Source organism: Cyprinodon variegatus, unplaced genomic scaffold, assembly GCF_000732505.1.
Source record: "Cyprinodon variegatus isolate N-32 unplaced genomic scaffold, C_variegatus-1.0 Scaffold159, whole genome shotgun sequence".
Taxonomy (NCBI): Eukaryota; Metazoa; Chordata; class Actinopteri; order Cyprinodontiformes; family Cyprinodontidae; genus Cyprinodon; species Cyprinodon variegatus.
Genome location: NW_015150612.1, coordinates 927586 through 952391, shown reverse-complemented (window position 1 = coordinate 952391; position 24806 = coordinate 927586). Strand labels below are relative to the sequence as shown.

At 39.3% G+C, this 24806-nt stretch overlaps 1 protein-coding gene across 1 annotated transcript in view; it reads right to left on the bottom strand.

The window, feature by feature from the left end:
- agrn (agrin) overlaps positions 1-24806 on the bottom strand; it is a 187808-nt gene that overhangs the window by 8087 nt on the left and 154915 nt on the right. Inside the window, exons 29-34 of the mRNA XM_015377825.1 lie at positions 23402-23413; positions 19356-19472; positions 16196-16379; positions 14350-14437; positions 3432-3656; positions 91-194 (exon numbers count right to left, since the gene is read on the bottom strand). Coding sequence (XP_015233311.1) covers positions 91-194; positions 3432-3656; positions 14350-14437; positions 16196-16379; positions 19356-19472; positions 23402-23413 — 730 coding nt within the window. The remainder of the gene's footprint in view (positions 1-90; positions 195-3431; positions 3657-14349; positions 14438-16195; positions 16380-19355; positions 19473-23401; positions 23414-24806) is intronic.

The following is a 24806-nucleotide window of genomic DNA, read 5'->3' as shown; positions in this document are numbered from 1 at the left end:
CAATGACTTAATTACTGTTATTTATTAAGCAGGGTTAACACAGTCAGGGATTTTCTAGTTGGATGTTGAAATGCGCTCGTGTAAACCTACCTAACCATAAGGCTCCATCTGTGTCCAGCTGCGTTGCTCGTAAGGGAGATGACCCTGTTACCGCCGCCTCGTTTCCAACCTGCAGAGAGCCGTCCCGAAGCGCCCTGAGGAGCAGGAAAAAGATGCAGAGTTAGTCTGACCAAAACATCACCTATTAAATAAACCTAAGCAGTAGTTTAGAAGATTCAATCTTATTTTTCCAGGATGTAAATATTAGCAAATGGCAAAAACATTGAAACAAATTAAAGGAAGGAGGTGAGGGGAGAAACACAAACCCCAAGAGAGGAAGGAGACAAGGAATGAAGAAAGGAAAGAAATGACAAAGGACTGAAGAAGGGAATGATGAGAGAAAGGAAATCGAGGAAATAGGGAGGAAGCAGTCAGGAATTAGAAGAAAGGAAGGAAGGAAGGAAGGAAGGAAGGAAGGAAGGAAGGAAATGACCAAGGACTGAAGAAGAGAAAGATAAAAGAAAGGAAGTATGATGGAAGAAAGGAAATCAAGGAAAGAGGGAGGAAGCATTTAGAAATTAGAAGGAAGGAAGGAAGGAAGGAAGGAAGGAAGGAAGGAAGGAAGGAAGGAAGGAAGGAAGGAAATGACCAAGGACTGAAGAAGGGAATGATGAAAGAAATGAGGTCAGTCAGAAAAAAGAAATGAAGGAAGGAAGGAAGGAAGGAAGGAAGGAAGGAAGGAAGGAAGGAAGGAAGGAAGGAAGGAAGAAAGGAAGGAAATGACCAAGGACAGAAGAAGAGAAAGATGAAAGAAAGGAGGTATGATGGAATAAAGGAAATGGAGGAAGGTGGGACATGAAGGAAGGAGGAAGTAAGGAATCAGAAAAAGGAAGGAAGGAAGGAAGGAAGGAAGGAAGGAAGGAAGGAAGGAAGGAAGGAAGGAAGGAAATAGCCTTTAAACATCTGGACAGTAAATAAAGTGTGGAAATAAAAAGGTTTTTAACTTTCAATTAATTATTTTGCATTTCAATCATCCTGGAATCCAATCCCAGGCTTTTCCAGTCTGTCTGTAGGAACGTAGCATTTCCTTTAATGTGAAACACCAAATCTATCTCCATCAAATTACTTTGCTTCCAGTAAACTGAACACTCACATAAGTGCATTTGCCAAGCGGCGTTCTAAATGAGCCTAGCAGCTAACAGATGCTGGAAGAGCTTCGCTCATTTCGCGGCCTCCTTGCTGCACACACTTAACAAATCTAAAGTCTATGCAAATTAAAATTCACTAGAGGAACGTCTCCAGCTGAGAGAGAGTCATTAAAAGTGAGGCACAAACACAGAACACAGTGGAACCATGTTAGCTGCATCATTTTGCCTCCCAACATTACGCCATCTTTCAGCATCCTCCATGTAAAAGAAAAGAAAAGCCTGGGATGAAATCTGGCAAAATCCCCTTTTTAAAATGGATGCAAGCGGCCTTTTGAGGATTTATTGTTCTCGCCTTAAATGACAAAAACCCATCTAATTATCCACAGAAGGGGTCTGTTTGCGGCGATGGTGAAAACAAATGTTCGCTGGCGATAAAGTGGAGAACATGCAGAAGATGTTAAATGGGTCTTTTTCAATGCTCAGGCTGTTAATTTGTTCCTAATGAACAAATCAATTAACGTGACATCAGAGTGTGACACAAAAGTATTGCATGCTTTCCGTTTTTTCACTTCAAGGAAGATTATCCATCTTTTCTACTCGTCTGTATGGGTCTCGTAATAAGTATTCACTTTATGGATTATGCATGTTTATATAGGAAGATAAAAAAAAACACTTTATTATTGGCCCTAAAGCAACAAAATCTAGAAGACAGTTTCATCCAATATGGAAAGTGGTGTTATTTTCATTATCCATACCTATAGGAATAACCTTATAGTGTTCCCCCAAGCAAGTCTAGGGAGGGGGGGAACCCTTTTCTATTTCTTTTTTGTTTCTTTTTTGGTGTGATTTAATCCAGACATGCCAAAAATGGAAAGAGAAAAGCCCCTCTAACAATAAACTTGATTATTTTTTAATCAAGTTTATAGTTAGAGTGGCTAACTTTATCCTGAGACATTTTTATAGTTATGCTGCTATAGGCTTAGACTGCTGGAGGACATAGGGACAACTTTTTATCATTCAGCTTCATTCCATCACTGTTTTCCCACTCTGCAATATCAGTTCAACCTCTAAGCCCTAACTTTATGTTCTCTCTGCTTTGTCTCGTAATAGTGGCTTCATTTGGCCTGGTTCTGTTTAGCTGTGATTCGATCCTAGAGAGCAATCTCAGCCGGGCTGTCACCGTCAACAACTTAGATTATAGGTGTAGAGTTGGGCCTGTTTCTCAGGGCTTAGTCCTGTTTCTCTCCTAAACATAGCTATGGGCTCAGTTTTTACTCTAAATATATATATTCCCTCCTTCATAACTTTGACATGAAAACTGAGTCATAGTTAATCAGCTGTTTCTTTCTCTGATAGTGCCCCTTGTGGAGCAAGTTTACTCTCACCTTTTCTAGCATAGAAATTATTTATAGATCAGTGCATGTATGTCCTGCGTGTATGTCTGCTTCTTTCTCCTTGAACTCCAGTCGGCCTCAGCAGAGGGCCACTCACACTGATTCTGGTTCTGCTATCGGGTTCTTCCTTAAAGGGAGTTTTCCTCTCCACTGTCACTGCATGCATGTGCGGTGTGAGGGATTGCTGTAGAATAAACGGCAAACTGCAAGCGAATATGTCTTCAGCTAGGTTTCCATAGATAGAAAACGTTTAACTAATCTGACTGGATTATCTGATTGACTGTCTCTTTAAAGTGCCTTCACATGACATGATGTGAATTGTCACCATAAAAATAAACTGATTTAAATGTTAATTTAAGGTTCTGAAAACTATATACTATATCATTTAAAGTGTATTTACATGAACTACTTGGTCAATCACATAAAATCTGAAAAAAACACATTAAAGTTTGCAGCTGCAATGAGGTAAAGGAAGTAAATAAGTGGCTATGTGTAGATTATATTTTCATAATAATTTCCTGTCTACAGTTTTCAGAATGCACCACTATGTTGGGCTGTAACATCATGTTCCTCTATTTTATTCGTTATTACCGTGTCTAAGCTGCATCATCCCTACCAGCGCTATTTGTTGCATAATGCTCCGAACTATGTGGACCGGCCATGAAAATAACCTTAATCTGAAACTAATCACAACCATCAAACCAGAGCTAAGCCGAGGATTCATGGGAGATATCACCTGGTGTGCAGCAACGCAAAGACAATATGGATTATGTCTAATCCTTCTTTAACTGGAAAAAAAATAAAAAATAAAGCTTTTGCTGCTGATCCTCATCATCTCCTTTCTTCTTACCTGCTGGCTTTGATGCGTATCCAGCGGTTGGTGTCGACACGCACAGAAGAGCGCAGCACCACGGGCTTAGAGCCCAGGTCGTACGTCATCTGGACGTGCCCATCCACGATGGCCAGCGCGATGTAGTCGGAACGCTCCACACCCTTCCCGCTCCAGAGCAGTAAGCCCTGAGTGGCCTCTGTGCGGATGCTCAGCTCGAATTTGTTCACCAGCAGAGCCTTTTCACTAGGAGAACATAAATACAGCAGCTGTTAGTTTTAGTCTCCATAATCTCTGGCATATTTCAGAGTCCTACACGATAAACAAGGCAAAAAATGTCTACAAATAAATTCATCTTTTATTGTAGTAGCATGATCCAACAAGACAAACCTACCTTTAACATTAGTGCAATTAATAACTAGGAGAAAATGTATCCATAGATACAACAAAGAAATCACAAAAAGCTACAAGAGAACTTCTTTTGTCCCACATGGATGCAAATTTTTAAAAAGTACGACTCCACGCCATTTTTTTAAACTAGCTTATCTGATTCAAACATCAGCCGTGCTGCTTGCTGCACCATCACACTGATGTGTTCCTATGCATTTCTCCCATTCAGAGCCACAACCTGCTTTAGTCAATCCCCGATGAGCTTAATATACTTAATTAACTTAGTATTTAACTTGTTCATGTTTGATATACAGATTTCCTCTGAGTGTTGACCCAAGTTAAAGGAACAGTAGAAATAAGTTCTTTAATAGTGAGCTTTGGAGGATTTTTTTCCTATTCCTGTCTGGTTCTAGGAAAAATAAAATCAAAACAGAAAATGATGGGTCACTAATCTGGAGTTCCTAGAAAGTCGGATCAAATTTAACAAATAAAACAAAAAAAAGAGATTATTATAGATGTATTTGGAGCATTTTCCCTTTGGATAAACTTTACATGCACAAGTGCACTTTCACAAACATCTACAGGTGCTTGGCTCCAGATACTTAGAGGTTCACTTCCATACAGAAAGCCCATATTCTTATCTTCAGCTACCACAGTGTACATTTCAGATTAAATAATACTACTTATACTTCAGCGATAGTATCTAGGTGCCACTTTATTGTATCTCTTATTCTTTATCCGTTGCTTGTGCTTTTCTTTTTACATCTCTTTGCAGGTGATGAAGCAGATTGAAGACGTTTTATCATTGTCTCTCTTTTATCTCCTCTTTCTTTCATCTTTTCTCCTTTTTTTCTGTTTTTCCTTTCCTGTTCTACTTGCATTGCAGTGTCCATATAATCTATAAAACTCCCTGTATAATTATAATAAAGGCATTTATATGCATAAATCAAGTGGAGCACTATGGCGATAGCCGTACTGCTCCACCTGTGAAAGCAAAATCTGTTGGGCTCTTTTTTTGGTATAAAGACAATTATTGTTATTGCCACATTGCCAAAAAAAATTGATTATTATGTGTTCTTATAATCATGCAATCTGGGATTTTGTTAAAATCAATTATGCCTTCAAACAGAATCAATGCAGTGAAACTAGAGGTGGGATTTAAAAAAATTATACATCCATGATAAAAGATTTATTTGGAGGATTTATACACATCATTTAAAAGCTGTGCAAATAAATAAGTCAGTATCTGCAGTAAATGAAGCAGCAGGGTTTGTGTTGCACAATATTTTAAAGTTTTTACTGCAAAAAAGAAAAAAAGTTTGGTCTTTCAGCATAAGCTGAAGAGCTTCTTGGTCGTTTCAAGGGAATATCAGGATTCAGACCGAGCTTTGAAGCAGCAGGGGGCTGTTTTGCTGTTAGCTTTAGCATACTACTGAGCCTTAAACTAGCTCCACTGCTTGGGTGTTGTTTAGGCAGCTGTTAGATCTCCCGCCTCTTCACTGCTGCAGCATCAGCGGTGATTTGGATGCAGAGACAAGCAGGCTTCCATCTATCCTTAAGAGGTTTGTGTGCCACTGTCACAGCTTTAAGGGAGGAAACCGAAGCACTTTGTGGATGAGTATGTGCACTCCAACGCCATCCCTGCATACAGATACACTTACTGAGGTTCCCTGAGAGAAACGCAGCCAACATACACACAGTCCTAATGTAAACAGACAGTTTCTGTGCAACTGTTTGCTCATCTGCAACTGAGTCTGCTATTTTCAAAGGGCTTATAGACAGAAAGACAAAGAGAGGGTGAGGACATTTATATGGCAAAAAGGAACCAAAGATGGCACAGAGATTGCACAAGATACATGACAAGACAAAGTAATCAGCACAGAGAACAGGGAAGCATACAGGGGGGGGCACACAACACAGGGTGGGAGGGAAGCATCACACCTCTGCTAAACCAGGACATATTTTACCATTAAATAAAAAAAAAAACATCTTTCACAGCCAAGTCCACCTCAGCAGATATATGCAATAGAAAAGTCAAGAATTAAGTTTTTTTCTTTTTCAAAAACCCACTTTACTCAAACCGCCCCCCCTACATATTTACCTAAAGCTGCTGAGGTAAACAAGAAAGTGTGATTTAAGGGCATCAGTTTTTTTTTCTCTCAAGGGGAGAGAAAAAAAAAACAAAACAAAAAAAAACGTGAATAAACAAAAATGAAGCCTCTGTGAACCCCACTCCTGGCAAACCCTCAAAGAGTTTACAAGGCCCAATAAATCTCGCCGAAGCAGCTTGTCAGTGATAAGGTCAAGGTTATTAAAAGTGCAGAACATATCATGAATAAAACAAGGCTGGCACACGGCGCTCTGAATCTCATATACAACCACTGCGCACTTCATAGATTTCTGGAGTGATGGTGTTACTTTCTGGAAATGGAAGGGCATTATCTATTCCTTACAGGTCCTTAGAGGGCATTTCAGGTTGCGGACCGTTTGTCTCCCACTAGGTGGCAGTGGTGCTCAGAATAAAGGAATGGCTGGAGACGGGGCAGCTGAGCGGGTGTATTTCTGTTTCACAGTGCAGGTTAGAAGTTTAGATACATTTAAAACAGGCATGAATGTCCCGTTAATGTTGGTCAAATCAGGCAGAATTAAAGCTGCTCTTTTTTTTTTTCTTTTTTTTTCAGGCTGGAGTGATTATAAAAAATCTAAATTCAATTTATCTAAAACAAAAAACAAAAAAGCTGAATTTGACCTGAGGTTCAAATTCAATATAGGTGTTTCAGAGCAACCTGTTGCAATCCTTATAAGATATAACCCTCTTATTTTCTACCATAAATGTTAAAGTTAATTTCAATTTTTTTATTTTTTTTTTATTGTTGCATTGGACAGACTTGCTTTCCACTGTGTGGAAACTAAAGATTACTCAAGGTCAACAGATAACAGCAGCATGGCGAGGTTTATGATGAAGATATAACGTGAAGATGACACATTTATAATGAGGCTTTAAACACTTTATGAACTGGTGGTGGTGGCAGCATCATGCTGAGGGTCTGTTTTGCAGTTAATTGTACAGTAGTTGGTGAATTTCAATACAAAAATTGAGCAAAAATGATGCAGAAGCTTCAGGATTGGCTAACAAACTTTGGTTTCTTTGCTAAAAGCTAAACAAACCAGAGCTAATCCACTGGCTAGATGTATTTATTTGAGCCTGTATGTATCCATGTTTAATATTTATTTAGTTGCATGCTCTATAGCAACAGCTTTGTTTCAGAAATACTGATTAAAGACCAACTTTATCTGGCTTCCATGCCCATTGTAACGGTACATTAATATATTGTATTTTATTACTTTTACACTGAGGAGGATTTAGGCCTGCTTGAGGTCAAGGAGCGGTTGTCTGGAGAAAAGTTAAAGGTACGAGCAGCAGAAAAAAAAGTGCGACACAACAAATGGGAGCAAAAATAACATATCTTATTCTTCAGAGATTATTATGTGTTTTTATAATGATGCAATCTGGGATTTTATTAGAATCAATTATGTTTTCGATCAATGCAGTGAAACTAGAGGTGGGGTTTTTAAACATTATACATCCACGATACAAGATTTATTTGGAGGATTTATACACATCATTTACAAGCTGTGCAAATAAAGAAGTCTGTATCTGCAGTAAATGAAGCAGCATATTAGGGTTTGTGTTGCACAATATTTTAAAGTTTTTACTGCAAAAAAAAGAAAAACATTTTAGTCTTTCTTTTGGTTTTTTTAGCATAATCCTAATTTAAAATATGATGCAGAAGCTTCAGGAATCGCAAGAAAAAAGTTTGCTTTCTTTGCCAAACGCTAAACCAGAGCTAATCCACTCGCTATATGTATTTATTTGAGCCTGTTTGTATCCATGTTTAAATATTTATTTAGTTTCATGCTCTATAACAACAGCTTTGTTTCAAAAATATCGATTAAAGCCCAACTTTATCTGGCTTCCATGCCCATTGTAACGGTACATTAATATAATGATCTATAACATCTATAACATATAGATCTTTGTATTTATTTACTTTTACACTGCGGAGGATTTAGGCCTGCTTGAGGTCAAGGAGGGGTTGTCTGGAGGAAAGTTAAAGGTATGAGCGGCAGAAACAAAAGTGCGAAACAACAAATGGGGGCAAAGTTCAAAAGCTTTTGAGGAACTCACCTCTGGTCAGATGGATTCTCCAGAGACTCGGGACTTAAGGGATCAGGGGGAGAGAGTCAGAGGCATGCAGAGTAAGCGCAAACAAGGACAAGGAAGAAGGGAAGGAAGGAAGGGAAGGAGGGAAGGGAGAGCGCTGTGAGCCCTCTTGGCGGCTCACAGTGCTCTTCCTCAGAGACCTGGAGTTGCAAAAAGCACAGCTTATCTGCTCCACTATAGCATCGACCACATCAAGAGTCGATAGCAAGTGTTGTGGGATCACAGGAAGTGTGCATCTTAACCCTGATAACACCATAACCATGAAAGAGAGGTTCTGGAGAAAAAAAGAACCTCTCCATCCTCAGATCAGGATGGATGCTGTGAAAATATCCTGGGATCAACCTCCTTTTTTTTTTTTTTTGGAAGGTGAGCATTAAGATAAAGTACATTCACCATCACCGTCCACGCCAGTACACATCTCGCTTTAAGTCAGCATCCAATTATTGAGCAGCTCCTCTTATATTTATGGCGCTGCACGCCACGGTGCCGCCGCAATTACCTTCTGTCGAGAGATGAAAGCGGTGGGCGAGAAAAATTGGGCGACTGTCGAAAAAACGGGGTCAAGCACGGTATCAGATGAGAGTCACGGCCAGATGTCATTTGTCACTGAAATAACGGCGCTGGAGCGAATCGACTTGAAGAAGGGACAGAAATGGCCCCTCAAGGTGAGAGTTTGACACTTTGGCCTTTTTTACTCTCTACTTAATGGCCTCTGAAAAACAGGTAGTTATTATCTTTATAAAATCAAATCATGGCCAGTTGATTGGTGCTACAACAAGGCTGTGATTCGCCTTGATCCACGCCCATTGTGGTTGCTCTTAGTGACTGTGACATCTATTAAACTTTTGACAGTCTGGCTCCAAGGACTACTGTCCCTCCCGCTAAGTGAGATTGATGCCTATGGGTACCCACTGTGGAGAGCTCTCAATTGGAGGTCTAATCTACAAAGGGGAGATAAATCTGTGATTAACATGTCACAGCCATTCAGAACTGCCGGCTCTGTAATTATTCAAAATTACAGTCAGAGATCTGGCAAAAAGTGATGCAACAAAACCTCTGGTGAGGATTGTAGTGTCAGTCTGCCTAATCTGAGCTGACTTCTGCCTCCCCGCTTGCTCCCCCCCTCTAAGTGTTAACACCACACGCTGGCTTAAGGACTGTTTAGCTCTCAACCGGGAAAAGGTAAATAAATGCCTTTTAAACATTTTTTCAGGGTTAAAACCACTAATTTCAAAGTATTTTGAGGGATTTTATGTAAAAGACTAAAACACTTACAATTGCATAATGTTTGATTCCAGAGGAAGCAGAAGCCTTTATCCATCACTTATAGAGTTAATAGAGTGTTTTTTTTTTATTGAAGTAGAAATGCTGATTTACACTGAAAAAAATGGAAATCTATATAAGTCATATGTATTTGTTCTTAAATTGAGAAGTTAAATGAGACACTTTGCCAATGGAACAAGATCATTTACATTTAAAATAAGAAAAATCAACTGCATTGTTTGATTACAAGTGCATATTATCTAGTTATCTTATTTTAAGAGTAAAAATACCCATTCCGTTGACAAATCATCTTATTTACCTGCTCAAATTAAGGGTAAATACACTTAATTGAACAAATGTTGACTTATTTCTAGATATTTTTTGCCTGCTGCATGAGTGCCTTCTACAGCCACACTGGAAAATATCGAAATCTAGGTAAGTAATTTCTTAAAATAAGTGCATTTGTTTTTGTACTAAAGAGGTAAAAGAGACATTTTGCCAATGGAACAAGACAATTTACATTTAAAATAAGAAAACACAATTGCATTGTCTTATTTCAAGTGCATGTAATCTAAATGTTTTATTTTAAGATTAAAAATACTCATTCCACTGGCAAACTATCTCATTTACCTACTCAAATTACAGGTAAATAAACTTAATCTAAGCAATTTTTACTTATTTTAGATCGTTTTTCCAGTGCATGCATTTTTTTTTTTAAATAAGTCGACTGCTATGCACTGCAAAAATGTTCTGCAAATGCGTAAAAGTGTCCTAAACTAAGTGTATTTATCCTTAATTTAAGTAGGAAAATAACATGGCCTGCCAATGGAATGAGCATTTTTAACCGTAAAATAAAATAATTAGATATAACGCACTTGAAATAACAGACTGCGGTAGTTTTTTTCTTATTTTAAATGTAAACTGTCTTGTTACATTGGGAAAGTGTCTCACTTACCTGCTCAATTCAAGAAAACTGCACTTATTTCAAGAAAAAAATGACTTCCTTAGATTTACATTTTTTGCAGTGTGTATCTTAGTTTCCTTTGCAGTGTCTAATGGTTTATGTCCTGCTGTATTCAGCCTAGTTTTTAACCTTTTAATATTTCATAGTCTGAGGTGAGTGCTTGCCTTCATTTGTCTATTTTTTCTCCTCTAACACACCTGGATTTTCCCACTGTGGGAATATAAAGAATTTTATATTGTATTCTGCTCTATGGTGAGTATTTAAAAGCAGTTACAAAACAATATACACAGAAAATGTAAGGAATGAGGGACGGCTGAAGAGCTGCAAAGGCAGGACCGTCCCCTTTAACTAACAAAAGGATGATCAGAGAAGCGGCCAAGAGGTTCATGCTAACCATAAAAGAGCTGCAAAAATTCAGGAATCTGAATTTAATGCTGGTGGAACCAGAAAAAAGCCAGAGGATGTTGCATATTGTATGAAGCCACAGTAATCATGTGGAGATGCTCTGATCATTAGCGTTGGATATCAAACTCTCCGGTAAAAGATGTAAGCAGCTGGAAGGCCAGCATTGCCCTAAATGACCCGTTCACACAGTTAAACATGGTGGTGGCAGCATCATACTTCTGGCAGAAACAGGAAAGCAGGCTGGAGTTATAAAAACAAAAAAGATGGAGTTCAATACGGGACAATCCAGAAGGAATATAACCTGAGATCAAATAGAAATATAGAAAGAAATAGAAAATGAGAATGTGGGATAAAGCTGATTTTTCAATCTCTACATAAAATATCTAAACTTTAATAGCTGCTAAAAGTGTTTCTATACAGTACTGACATGAGGGGGGAGGGGGTAACAATCTAAAGCTCACTTGTGTTGTGAAAAAAACAAAAACATGTATCTTTTTACTTTTTCTTCACATATGTGCGCCATCTTGTTTTAGTCTATTTCATAAAATGCATCTTTAACACATTTCCAGTTTGTGGTTTTAACATGAAAAAATGTGAAGTAGTTGAGCCGCTTTAGCACGCCTCCCTATCTGACTTTATATGGCCGCTTTCAAGGGTCTCATTCATTTCCCACCTAATGCTATTCAGTGTAAAGTGCACCGCAATTCATTCTGTTTATGAACGACTTACAACCATGCATAAATTATTGCACAATCTCGGTACAGCAATTCATTTTTCTGCGGTTGAGCACAAAGCTTATCATGCAAACATTCATGCTTCCCTCTTTACTGAAAAATAAAGACTGGCTGCAAATGTATTCAAAAATAATGAAATGCGTCAAATTAAATTATGAGGATGGTGCCTGCGTGTAAAATCGGACTTGATGATTTCTCCATGAAAGCTGAATGCACTTTAATCTTGTGGCTTGGGTTAACTATTGGGAAAAAATGGATTTGACTGCTGCGGGTTAGTTGGGCTTGATTAGAAACTGGAGGAAACAGCCAGTTTCTGAGTCTACTTACTCTGGGATCTCATTGGTCAGTTGGCTTGAGTGAAAAGGAGAGACAGTGAAGGACATTTATATGAGACACAGACAGGAAGTGGACGTCAGACTGGGGGACAGGAACAAAGGGACGCCGACACAGAACAGGAAAAGCTGCACATTAAGACACAAACGTCGGACAGAAGACGCCCCGCTGTTCTGTCAGACCAGCATACCCCGTCAGACCAGCATACCCCGTCAGACCAGCATACCCTGTCAGACCAGCATACCCTGTCAGACCAGCATACCCATAGTAATACGCATGCAGAAAGGGAAATTTAAACAACTTCTGTTACATTTGCAGATCAGTACGACAATCATATATGGAGTCAGAAAGGGGTCAAAATGTTTGAAAACTTCTAAATCTTAATTGATATTTAAGTCAAATTTTCAAAATTTAGTTTAGTACTTTCATTACACCTTTTCTTTTTTATTTCTTTTCTTTATTGCAGTTTTACATTTTCAGATTCAAATCCATATCTTTCAGTTTCTTTTTTTGTTTGTTTCAAATTGCTTTTTCAGTTTCGGGATTTTTTTTTTTTTTTGCACTTTATTACTACTAGATTTTGACCCCACTCTGACAGGAGTGGGCTGAGAAACATGATTGACAGCTTGCTGCAGCACTGGAGACATTATACCACTTTTATTGTCATTTTCTATACACATAGTGTTTACAAAATTAAATTATATTTTCTTACAACTTTCAGACAGTCAATGAGCAGCAGCTTAGCAATGAAAATGTATAATTCCTAAAGTGCAGCAGTGATCAAATGTCCCGTTCCATGTTGCATTCGAGGTCTGTGGGAACTCCAACTACTTGCTCAAGTAGTTGGAGTTCCCACAGTCCTCGAATGCAACATGGAACAGGACATCACTCCAGCGCTGCTGTAAGCTGTCAATCACATTTTCCTGCCCACTCCAATCAGAGTGGGGTCAAAATCTGAAGGTGAAAAAAACTGATTTGAAAGTGTAAAAAACAAAAACCTTAAACTGAAAACAGCATATTGAATCTCAAAAATAGAAGAAAAAAAAATAGAAACTGAAAAAAGGGGATTTGAATCTGAAAATATCAAATCTAAAATTAAAGAAAAGAAAGAAAAAAGAAAAGGTTTAATTAAAATACTAAGCAGAGTTATGAGTTTTTTCAAGCTAGGGGAAGAAATTAGATTCAATCATTATTATTTTATGTTTGCTTTTTTTAGTTTCTCAGACTATAAGGTAAAAATTTGACATTCAATATAAACTTATATTTTTTGTGTTTTAACTTTTATTTTTTCAGTTTCATTTCAGATTTATAAGTTTACAAACATTTTGACCCCTTTCTGACTCCATAATGAGACAGGTTAGCCGCTACGTCAGGGTAGGAAGTAGCGAACACAGAAAGTGAGGCGTTAATCTTTTGTTTATTACATCACGCATAAATAAACTAGTCTACTAGACTTTCGGTATGCTTTTCTGGTAAGTTTGTGTGTTTACCTTGAACTACAACTTTTTCTTTATCATATCACGCATTAATAAAGTAGCCTACACTGGAAAAACGATGTAGAAATAAGTAAAAATCCTTTAAATTGTGTATTTACCCTTAATTTGAGTAGGTAATTGAGATCTGCCAATGGAATGAGTATCTTTACTCTTAAAATAAGATAAATAGATAACATGCACTTGAAATAAGACAATTCAATTGTTTTCTTATTTTAAATGTAAATTGTCTTGTTCCACTGGCAAAATGTATCTTTTACCTCCTCAATTCAAGAACAAATGCACTTATTTTAAGAAAAAATGACTTATCTAGATTTAGATTTTTTCCACTGTAGTGGACATCCTTCCACTTAGTGTGAGTTGATGCAAATCTGAGGTGTAGCGCATGCGTATTGACTATGGGTATGCTGGTCTGACGGGGTATGCTGAACTGACAGAACACCGGCAGTTGTTGGGAAGCGGCTGCAGGTTGGGAGCGAGTGACGATCTGCAGGCTGTGGCCCACTTTTCACACCTCACAGTGTTTGTGTGAAGAGCCGTGAGATGCGCGACCATATGCCTCATGCCTCTTCAGGTTCATCACTTCAACATTTTCTTTTTGTTTATGCAAACCTGGAGGCACACACTTGCCAGCCTTACAGATGGATGAAATAGTTGAAGGAAAAACACAACGGAAAAACTTTATCATCTGCAGCCCTGCGGGGAAAAGCGTTTCTTTGGGTTGTTTTGTCACAAAAATTAATCTCTTTTCTCTCCTTTAGGTTAAAAATCCCAGCTGACAAATCTTAACCCGTCAGATAAAACAATTATCTTTTATACATTCAAATCAGGAGAGGAAGTTTGTGTGTTCTTGTTGTCCGGCGTCAGCGGACCACAGAGTGAGCTTAGCGCTCAGGGCCATGATTGCTAAGAGTCTGGCTAATTAGTGAAATCCTGTCAAAAGCAAGGCAGCATTGCAACAGACAGAGAGACGGAGCCATTAGAGAGGCTCTTCGTTTTCCCTGAAGCCCTACTGCTGATGATCCCATCACGCTTACCATGGGAGGAGATGGATAGATAGACAAGAGGGGTTATTTGGCTAATAGCTGTTACTCTGGAGATGAAGCTGAGCGCCCCTCCTCCTCTTCCTTACCTCCTGGTGACGGCGTTGTGATACTCGATGAACGTCCGCCCGTCGAAGGCGATGGCCTCGGTCTCTCCGGCGGACTTCTCGTGGATGGCTGTAAAGAGAAGCGTTTTGGAGGATGAGATCAGACCAATCAATAAATGAGGATTGGCTATCAGAGCTGCAGGCGACGGATGGGGGGGGGGGCACTGCGTTTTAATTAACGTGAAGGGGACGGCCGACCGCACGGCGCAAGGTTAATGGCAGAAAAAGCGAGTTGAGTGTGGGAGACAGGGCGGGCGTATGACTCGCAGGCGTACATGAAGATGATGAAAGGGACGAGCAACCCCTTCGTTTCATGAATATTCAGCTGCCACTTTTAATCGCTTTCATGCCAGATCTATTACTTTGATATGAGCGAACGACGGCGCCGACATAAAAGAGACATCATGAGTAATGCTGATATTAGCTTATAGAAAAAGATCAGAGGGGTCTGACGGACAGGGAGGGATGGAGGATAGCGTTTTAACGCACATGTTCACTTACAGATTCTCCACTTTAATCACATTGCAGATGTTTCTATGCCTGATGTATTTTCAGCAGTGGTTGGGGTGGAGGGGTACAAAAAAGTTACTCCACCTGCTGTGCATCTGCAACTCTACCCCCCCAATAAAGACATCACTTCGCTCTTCATTTCTTCTTGTATTTTCTTAACATTAAAGTCCAGAGTTTTGCTTGTAGACTTTTTTTTTCTGCCTACTTCATGCTGTCAGTCAGGTACTATTCAAATAATTTTGTGATTCTACAAGTTTGGCAATAATGTGGCCTCAGTGTGATTAATAAAACTAAACCAAAGGGGTGGTTAATTATAGGTTTTCCTGGATTTAAATCCATAGCTTTTCTTTTTTTCTTTTTTTTGAAACTTGGTTTTGTATTTAACTTTGTCTGATATTTAAATTACTTTAATAATTGCTTTAAAACTGAACTACATTTACAGCAGTGGTTTCCAAAGTGGAGGACATGTCACCCGGGGGGGGGGGGGTTTGAACTTTGTTACACAGTGAAATACATATGACATTTTTAAAAATTACACTTTATAAATGTTATTCTTGTTATTGAAAATGCACTTTACTTCACTTTAACATGGTTATTTTTGTTGGAAAATTAAAGCGGGACTGTGGAGTAAAAAATGTTGAGATATGTTTGTTCTTAGCGAAGATCATGATAAGAATGAGTTACACAGTTTCCTTTCTTCATGGCACGAAGGGGAGGACTGTGGTTTTGAGAAGATCCATCCAGCCAGTGAAAGATATATTAACCTAACAGGGAATGGCCCTGATGAACTCAAGTTGTTTTTCCTCTAAATGTTCAAGTGTGAGAAAGTTCTGTATGCTGGGGGTGGGTTGGTTCCCCTCGGGGTAGTGTGTGTGTGTGTTGGGATTTTTTAAGGTATAAACGTATGTGCTGAGGTCTCCTCAGTCAGAGCTCTATCTCTCAGTCTGAGGACGTTAAATAAATTAGAACTTTTTTTCTTTCAAGAAATGCCTCTGTCTCAGCTTCTTAACTCCACAGGCCTCACTAAGAAAAGCTTAGGAACCACTGCTATAACAGTCCTGTGTGCAGAGATGGAAGTGTGTTTTATGACGATAAGCATGTCCAAAGTCGGTCCTCGATGGCCAAAAACCTGTTAAACAGCTGTCAATGAAACTAAGCTGTGCTGAAGCAGGGAGACCTCTTAAACCTTCAGGAAAGCGGCCCTCGAGGACCGACTTTGGGCATGCCTGGATTTAGAGATCTGTCCAGTCATTACTGTCAAAGTCTTCTTTAAAAAATCTGCAGAAATATGCAAAGGTTGCACATGAAAGAGACTCACTGTTTTGACAGCTGTCCCCTGAGAAACCAGTTTGGCAAGAGCACTCGTAGCCGCCCAGCTGAGGATTGCAGCGGCCGCCGTTCTGACATGGCTCCCGGAAACACGGGTGGTCACGGAACATGGCTACGTTGCTGGAGTTCAGGGCGTTCTCCTCCCTGAGGATGGGGGTGCTCATCAGCATAATCTGGAAGGAGGAAGGAAAGATTAAGTTAGGGATGAGACTCACTTTTTTAAGGAGCAGAAGTCATGCTTTGTGTTAAAACACTGGCTTGAGATATTTAAAGAAACTGAAACCCTGAAGTAAAGGGAAACTAAGTTTTAACATTAATTCACTAAAGTTTTTAAATGGCTGACATTAGTGTCTGCTCCTCCATATATATCTAAGTTTTACTAATCTCATGCATGCCCACCTTCAGCCTAAATTATGTCTTATGATGTAAATCTAAAGCCCTTGTTGAATCTTGAATGCTTGTGGTGCCAAGCTGTGCTTCAAGCCTTAGTCTCAGACTAGACTTCTGTTTAAACTTTTTAATCATTTGTTGTTTTTTTTTGTCTAATTTTAATGATTCAGTCTCATTCTACTTTTTCTTGTGTTGCCTTTATGCCATCGATATGTACTTTACTTTTGTTTCTCATGCACTGCTCTTTGAACTACCTTCCACTGAATGACTAGGCTTAAAACTTTCCTTTTTGATAAAGCTTATAGTTAGAGTGGCTCGGGTTATTTTGAGCTAATCTCTATAGTTATGCTGCTATAGGCTTAGACGTCTGGAGGACATAGGGACCTCCATTTCATCATTCTGCTTCATACTTTCTCTATTCTCCCAATCTGCAGAATCTGTTAGTTTAATCTTTAACGTTCTGCTCTCTATGCTTTTTTCATAGTAGCTTCTTCTGGTCTGTTCCTGTTTGGCTGTGACTCCATCCTGGAGAGAAAGATCAGCTGCGCTGCTTCCATCAACACCTTTGTTTATAGATGCTGGAGATCGGCCTGTTTTCCAGTGTAGTCCTGTTTCTCTGACTGTGACTGCCTGGATGTGCTCTCTTCATCCTCTGACATGGCAGCTGTGTGTTTCCTGGACGGGGCCGCCTTTTACAGTTGCCTTTTGTATTTCTGCTTCTGTCTCCTTGAACCCCAGTCGGCCTCAACAGATGGCCGCTCACACTGAGCCTGGTTCTGCTGGAGGTTTCTTCCTGTTAAAAGGGAGTTTTTCCTCTCCACTGTCACTACAAGCATGCTTAGTGTGAGGGATTGCTGAAGAGTCAATGAGTTGATGCAATCAACTGGTTTTCCTTAGATAGAAAATTTTGAATCAATTTGACTGGATGATCTGGTTGACTTGTAAAGTGCCTTGAGATGACATGTGTTGTGAATTGGCGCTATAGAAATAAACTGAATTGAATCAAGCTAAATAAATTAACCTGATTCATCTAGTCTCTATAACTGATAGGGGATGTTTAATCTGATTTATGAAGTTGAAGGCATTAAATACATGAAATTCATGAGATATTATTCCAGATTGGAGAACAGAACATATGAGGTGACATGCTCCCCAACCCTACCTAACAAAGACAGTTAAACAAACATGTGTCAAGGGACAAACATTGATCCTCAAACTCTTCACTCCTTAGCTCAGACGTTTTAATGTTTACCCTCTTACAAACTGTAGAATAACTGACTCAAGTAAAAAAAAAAAGAAGACCTTTGATAATTCTTTGTTGTTCTATAATGTTAATCTGCAGGTTGGTCCAATTTATAGCAGCAGAGAAAGACCGCCTTATTTACTTTTATGAGTACAAGGCAGTCTTCTTCAGTGGATTTGCAAAGTTTGGAAACTTTCAAAATATTTAGATGCAGTAGGCGATTTCTGGGACAAATATAGGCCGTTTCTCTGCAGGGGACGGCAGGGTTAGCAGGAGGTTAAAAAGCAAATAGAGAGAAAACATGTTTACTGCAGACAGAGGGGGGGAATATATGCTGCATATACATTTATATCTGAGAGGTCGCAGCATATAAAGCTTTAAGCTCACATATAGCTTGCTTTAAAGATACAGGTTTTAACAAAAGAAAAAAAAAGAAAACATATGCTAATGAACTACACTGCAGCTAAATTTACAACTCATTTTAGTAGATAAATAACATATTTTACCAATAGAATGAGCGTTTTTGTTTTTAAAATAAAATAATTAAATGAAATAAGATCAGGATGTTTTTTTTATGTTATGTTATTTCTTTGGTAAAATACTTGTTTCTTCAAATTAAGGGAAAATGAATTTATTTAAAGATAATTACTTCCTTAGACTTAATTTTCTGCATTGTACTTCAGTTTATCAAACTATTTAGGCTGGCTTAGAGTTGTGTTTTTGTCTTTTTCATCAGTTTAGTTTAACTTAATCCACAGTCAAAGTGATCAGATTTTTCTTCCAGTACAGGCCCAGGGCAAAATGATTTTTTCTTATTTTTCTCATTCAGCTTTTGATTGGAAAGAATCCATTTAAAGGCCATTGAGTTTTCAGTTGAAGGATCATTAAACTTAATGACTGAACACATCCTAGGATCTAATGTTACAGCAAAGCTGCAGATTCCATGTGTCTTAGACAACAGCTCTCATAGCAAAGCACCAATTAAACAGCACATCAAAACTCAAATACATACTGTCTTCCACATAATTAACAATCCCCAAGAGGCAAAGTACGACAAATGCAACATTTTGCCTCAGATTGTCTAAAAACCACCAGGAAGGAGGGGGAGGAGGTCGTCATCAAGAACTCCTGACAAGTTCTTGCAAACATTTCCGTCCAGCCCCTTTGTTTTTTACTGAGTTATTTTAGGCGCTTAGAGATGAGTTGTTTGCTAGAAAGCAGAGGGGGGAGCGAAGAAAAAAAACTGGAAATTTGTCAGGGAAAGATCTGAGAGCAGCAAAATGGAGGGACTTCAAAATACACGTTCTAAAATTAGCGTGAGTTAATTCCTAATGAGCAGAGCCACTTCTCATCACAGCGTGAGCCTATGATGGAAAATGACTAAAACCAGGGTCTGTAGTCGGACATTAGGGCAGCTGAAAACTCGCCCCACTGTATTGCAAGGCTCAAGAGGCCTGAGTCACTGCCATTCGCAGGATTGGCATTCTGCTGAGAACAGTAAAGCTTTTTTTTTTACCTTTTGGATGGTTCCCTTGAATCCCTGCTCGAGCGCAGCGGCTCTCGCTAGCTTGCTGTAATCGGGAGCTCCGCCAACAAAGAGAGACTCTTTCAGGTTGAGTTCAGTGTGCTTGTTCTGATGAGACAGGACACAACAAAGGTTTCAGAGAGTGAGACCGACCTGAAAAGGAAGCTTCATTTCCATTTCAATCCTTTTCCCAGCCAGCCAGGAGTTTTGCTATTTCTAGGAAAACTATTTAAAGGCTTTTAACATGTAGCGTATGAATGTTAAAGTATTCACAAACCGTTTCCTCACATTTAGCCAAACTTTATAGTAATATACCGAACAAATCAACACAAGGCTGAGTATTTTACCTGCATTGTGGAAGTAAAAGGATACGTAATAAAGAATATGTAGCAGGACTGAGATAAAAGAATCCCCACAGCATGTTGCTGCCACCACTGTGTTTTGCAGAGGGAGCAGCAGGTTCGCTCCCAGTTTTCTACCAAAAAGTTCAATTTTTGTTTAATTTAAGCAACAGAACTTCATCCATTTCTTAATATCGGCTGTTAGGCTCTCCTACCAGTGCTTTTTTTCTCTTCCTGTTTCTCTGATTATTACTCATATTTAATTTGTTAGAAAAAAAAAAAAAAACAGCTTACAATTCTCCATCCATTTCCCCCTTCTTTGCATCGGTCTATAACTAATGCACCTTAATGAAACTTAAAGATTTATAGCTTTATATAAGAACATCTGGTTTAAATTCAAAGGTATGTGTACTTTTACAATGGCCTGCTTGCATCTATGCCCCAGACACAAAGATCTCTAACCAGCCGGGGACTTTTCCAGCTGCCAGCGCCATCAGGCTTTCCATTAATGCTAAAACACTTGACACAAAATAAGTGACTCGTGCGTCTCCCAGTGAGAGTGATCAATTATCCTCTGTGAACCAGAAAATGGACAACAAAAGAAAATCAAGAGAAGGCAGCGGCTGTGATATGGGTAGATTTTTGCAGACCTCTCTAATGAATAGCTGATTAGAAGTGGCGACCTTTCCAACAGATGACTGTGGAGTCGAATTAATTGCCATTCATTTGCTTGTCAGGCGGCTATGAAGTCCGATTCATTCCACCAAACAGTTGGGACCACTGATTTGGGTTAGAAAGAAGGTGACGCCGAGGAGGAGAGAGGGCACGATGGGAAATGATGATGGAAGAGGAGAGATAAAAAGGGAAGCTGGCGTTTTTGTTTAGGACGGGGTTTTGGATGGCAGGAGGCAGCGGAGCTTGGCCTGAGCCAGAGACGGTGAGCTTGTGTCGGAACACCTTTAACCGCTTCCAGCAGAGACGGGGCAGAGATCCAGGCTAAAGCAGCTGGACCCATACGTCCAGAATCAGCCAAAAAGTTCCCACCAAATGTAGGGATGATGTGACACAGCTAGTGAATGCCTGATACATAGATCCTTGTTTTAATCACCATAGCTACCCTAAGCCTAATGAATCTAATGGGAAAGGTCCAAACTTTACATTTTAAATATTAGTATAATAGCGATAAAATGTTAACTGGCTGTTGAGAAAACCAGTAGGTAAGATGATCCTCTGAAATTGGAACATCTGTAAGCTTTAATCTACATCTGTAAATCTGTGTGCATATTTATTATTGAGGGCTTTAGTAATATCTATTCTGTCTTTAATGATTTACTTTAGAAATACTGATGTTTTGTTTTGTTTTTTGTTAGTAAAGGCCAGATTTGACCCTGAACTGGTTCTGGCACCGCCCCATTTTTGGCCACCCATATGAAAATTGTCTGGTTCTGAAATGAACAGTCATAGACCGACACAAAGTAGTGAATAATCATGAAGGAGAAGCAACATGATTTGCTGATTTCACTATCGTTAAAAATAAAACATTTAACAAGTTTGGGTTGCGTTCAATTCAACTTTATTCAGTAAACACTTTGCAGCCTTTCGCTTATACTTCTAAGTCTGTCTACCAACTGAAACTTAAACTGACTTTTTAGCACAGAAAGTATCTGTGTTCTATTATACTATGTTATATATAGTCCAGTATAATATCTGGACTTTAATGTGGCCTCTTTGAGAAATGATTACCCATCCTAGCTCTGAATATGTCATGATCTTGGCGCTGATGGTTTGGTTTTTTCCTTTGCTCCTTGCTCCCTGTCTAATTGGTTCTGCGGCTGATTATCGACGATCATTTTCACCTGGTTCCTCTACTATTTAAGTTGTTTGTTTGCCTCCCATCAGCGCCAGGTTATTCTTGTGTTTTTATGATATGTTCCCTAGCAATCTGTAGTCTGCCTGTTTTCCTGATATTGACCAGTTTCTGCCCTGAGGATTTCGAGTTTTTGCCTTGCCCCTGTCTGCTCTGTTTGTCCTTTGTCCTTTGGCCTTGGATTTCCCTTCTGGACTCTGTTGCTGCTCGGCGTCTGCTGCTCGCTCTCTAGGAACTCTGGGGGCGTCGCCCGCCGCAACAGCGGTCAAAGCTTCGCGAACGGACTGAACTTTGAATCAGGTCAGTGACTTTGCTCCAAGTCGTGTTAAGCTCCATATCCAGTCTCTGACCTGTATTCTTTCCCACTGCCTGTCTCGCCTCGAATTCTGGGTCCTACATTCTGAGATCATTACAGAATAATCACGCATCTGCTGAGGTTTTATCCTGTATTCACTGCCATCCAAATTCCCATCAAATATAACAAACCTTGTGAACATATTCACCATTTTTCACTACTTTTCTATAGTCTATCATATAAGTTCCTTAATAAACTAGATCAAGGTTTGCGATTGCTAAGGGTTGATATTATAATTATTATTTGGATGCATGAATGTGGATGTATGTATGTATACAATTTTGTATATTTTTTTGTGAATTTCGAATCCAAAACAGAGAAGTTAAACAGTAAAGTCAATTAAGTTACTTTTATTGCAATTAGAGGAAGGAGGGGTATGTAAAATAACCCCTTTTCAGACAATTTACATTAATTAATAATCATATATTACATATATATTGCATATATATCAATAATCAGTGTCAGATCTCAGGCTACATATACTAGCAAGTTTATGAAGTGGAACATTTTCTTTATTTTATTAGCTTCTGAGTATGGTTAAAATTTATTAAAATTATTTGGAACTGAAAATGTAATTTATTTCAATGTTCAACCTTACCATAATCAATCATTTTGTGTGTGTGGGGGACAAGGTTTTTTGTTTGCAATATTTTCAGAAATTAATTTATCTATTATTTTTATGATTTGATAATTGTCTGCAATCAATTTCAGTCATTCATTCAGTCATTGGTCGTTTCATAGGGCGCTTTAATAGCTGAACAAACTTCTTTTTCAATCTGCGATCTACAGTTTGTGTGACTTCATGTGATTCTCAATGAAATGAATTAGAAGTGGTGGTTTGTTTTTAAAACAGCTGATCATTTGGAAAATGGAGGAGTTTGATGCATGGTGTGTCATGGTGATGCAGGGTGAAGTTCCAGTGCGTTTTTGTTTGCAGGTGAGTGGGTCAAAGAGTGAACCACTTTCATGCAACTATGGGGGAGCTGTTCCTGTGTGCAACAGAAGTGAGAGCAGATGAGAGAAGAACAAGGCGGGCTTGGCTTAGCACCTCAGCATCCACTTCGGTATACATCCTCCTCGTTCTCACTTTTTCACCAGGCGAGCAGCACCGCCGTCATGCCCACACCGCACTAATGAAAATGTCTCTTTGTTGCTTTAAACAATGGCCATCTCAAGGATGACTGCCTGCTTTTTTTTCTCTTCCTTACCGCCCCCCTCCCACCCCCGCAGCAGATGGAGTGAGGTGAAAGCCAAACCTTGCTCTTCAAGAGCATCTCCTCTTCGCCGCGCACGTATGAGCTTATGAAATGCCAAAGTTTTCACACAGAAGTGGTACTTTCAAAGCCCGCAGCTCTGAAGAATTTTCTTTTTTATTGCTTTTCTGAAGAGATTGGGGGTGGGGGTGTGTGAAGAGGACGTGGTGAGCGGCTCAAATGAAAGAGGGCAAAGGTGTGACTGGGACTTGTCTCATTACCTTGCGTGATTTCTGATATCCAGACAGCACATCATAGAGAAGGAAAGAAAATAGGGAAGTAGAAAGTTATTAGGAGGGAAGGCTAGTGTGTGTTTGTGCACACAGAGGCATGCAGAGCAGATACCGTAGCAACATTCATAATTACAGAAGAAAAGAGCATAGAATAAGCACAGAAGAAAATGTGAGGAATGCATGCGGTAATATATACCGTGGATTCTACAATAACACAGCTGAGGCAATGAAGTGAATGCAAATAGGAAGCCGTCTAAGACGTCCATGCACCAGGCAGATGGTGCTATTAGGAAAAGATGAAAAGAAAAAACTTAACGGATGAGCAGCTGCGAATAGCGCCTCTTAACCCAACCTCATTTGCTGACTGTTGGCATTAAATAAGAGGAGTAGATTTTTATTTCTCCTATCTGTACCTTTGAAAGTTTGGATTTCATTACTCTGCCTGTGCAGCCTTTGATATGATGATTACTCCCAGAGAAGCAAAAAAAAAAAGATGTATCTGTATGCATCATGTGGGTTTTACTCTGAGCGAGACATACTGTACCCCCCCGCCCCTCCCCCTCATCCTCCAGCTCTTACAACTGATGTAGGAGAGAATTAGCTGAAAGCCACAATCTATAGGGTCTCTGTTCTGAGCTGCACAGCTAGTCTCAGCTCATCCCTTGTGTCTTTCCATACACCCCACAAGTCTTTCCCTTACTCTCTTCTTTTAATGTGATTTTCTGCCTATGTTGCTACAGTAAAACACAATTACCATACTGATTATTAAAAACTAAGCTCTGAGAGGGAAATAGGGAGCATCTTTTTAACTGTGGAGGACGGTGGAGCTGACAGCGCACATGTTCATAATCACTATCTACACTCTTTAATGTAATTGGAAGACTTACAGACTTATCGTGCTATTAGATCACCTTCATTTAAAGGCTTGTACCTGCTTTTATTGGTCCTGGTGATGAAGTCAGAAATTTCATTAAGCTCCTGTTGCTGCTGATACCTCCCTTATCTGCCTCCACCTCCCATGACACCACTGGAAAGGTGGAATTTAGAAAATAGACTGTAAACCAGCAGCAGTAAGGGCTGCTTTTCGATTTTTTTTTTCCTCCTCTACACAAAACCAAGTTTTATCTTTTGGAGACTACCAAGCTAAGGAGCTGGAGGGATGACGTTTACAGATTTGAGTCATGCCTGTCTGCGACTGAGGCTTTTCTTCTCATCTGGAGGTGAAAGAACCATCTGTAAGTGCTTCACAGTTTGGACTAGAACTGTTTTCTGTGGATTTTTTGACTAAAGGAAGAAAAAAAATGCTGTTTTCAGTGTAGGCAAGATGCTAGATTTTATAACTATTGTATTTACTCTAACATGACATTTAACTAACCTGACTCCGCCAGATGGA